The 1302-nt window shown below is 38.2% G+C and overlaps 1 protein-coding gene across 1 annotated transcript; it reads right to left on the bottom strand.

Moving 5' to 3' along the window:
• Positions 1-500: 500 nt before the first annotated feature.
• LOC129405076 (cytochrome c-like) lies at positions 501-794 on the bottom strand. Its single transcript, XM_055140211.1, has one exon. It carries the CDS (start codon positions 792-794, stop codon positions 501-503), a length of 294 nt encoding a protein of 97 aa, XP_054996186.1.
• Positions 795-1302: the final 508 nt, after the last annotated feature.

Here is a 1302-nt window from a genome sequence, read left to right on the forward strand (position 1 = left end):
TTTAGATATATTAATGTAGTCAATCTATAAATTTGAATAGAAAACTATTCTTCCACAGGTATGAGATGGTAACCTCCCTCTCTTTGATAGGTAAATGTGACAAATTAAGTTCAATCATACCTTTGAAAGGAGACAGTGATTACATTGATGACCTGGAATTATGATTAACATTCAAGAAATGGATTATGCTCATTTAAACACAAGCCAGTTTTATTTAAATCAGATCTGCCCAACAAAAATATGTTACTTGCAACTCATGATCTGAATTCTGGTGAATGACAGGGAGTTAAATATGGTTTTTAGCATATTGAATACACCATGGGTAGCTTGCCATGCTCTGCCTTGCGGGCGAGGTACTCTTGTAGCACTCTCAGAGAGGAAGGGAGCAATCGAACCTGGGTTGGCTGAGTGCAAGGCAAACGCCCTACCAGCTCTGCTATCATAAAAAAATCTTGAGACATTTGTTTTGTAATAAATAAGGTGGTGCCAACTATTACTCATTAGTAGCTTTCTTTGAGATAAGCTATCAACTCTGTCCATTCGGTCTTCTTAATGCCAGCGAAGATCATTTTTGTTGCAGGGATGTACTTCTTGGGATTCTCCAAATACACCTTCAGCATATTCTCACCCCAGGTGATGCCTTTGTTTTTATTGGCATCAGTATAAAAGAATCCAGGGGCCCGACTCATCTTTTTTTCAAACGGACCAAAACGATTGGTCCCAGTCTTGTGCTTTCCTCCCTTCTCCATGGTATGGCTCTGAGCGCACTTCTGGACAAAAATCTTCTCACCCATGTCACCCTTCTTTAGTGCCGCACCTTCATTCCACTTGACCTGGAAGGTTGGCTTTGCGAGACCGACATGCTGGTCTTTTCATATCATCTTTTACTATTTTTCTTCTCATGAAATATTGATTTGCGTAGGGTGGGTAAGATTGATTCTCTCTACTATTACTTGGTTTTTACCAGACCTTACAAAATTCGGGACTTGCTACTGCCTCTGTGCTTAGGGTTCACTTCTGAATGTACTTCAGGGGTAGTATGTGGTGCCAAGAACAGAAATGGTGTCAGCCACATGCAAGCCAAATGTCTGAAACCATGTACTATCTCTTTGTGCTCCACACACCAAAGACATTGATTTTTAGATATTTTTCCACAAGTGATGATTATAAAACACAGACCTATAAATTAAAAGGCATTGAATTCTGTATTGTCTTTTACTATCTTAAAAATACTGGGGTTAAATTATAAAGAAAATAATAAAATTAATATTAGTAGTCAGAATGTTAGCAATATTACTATTT

This window comes from Sorex araneus, chromosome 5, assembly GCF_027595985.1.
Source record: "Sorex araneus isolate mSorAra2 chromosome 5, mSorAra2.pri, whole genome shotgun sequence".
NCBI lineage: Eukaryota > Metazoa > Chordata > Mammalia > Eulipotyphla > Soricidae > Sorex > Sorex araneus.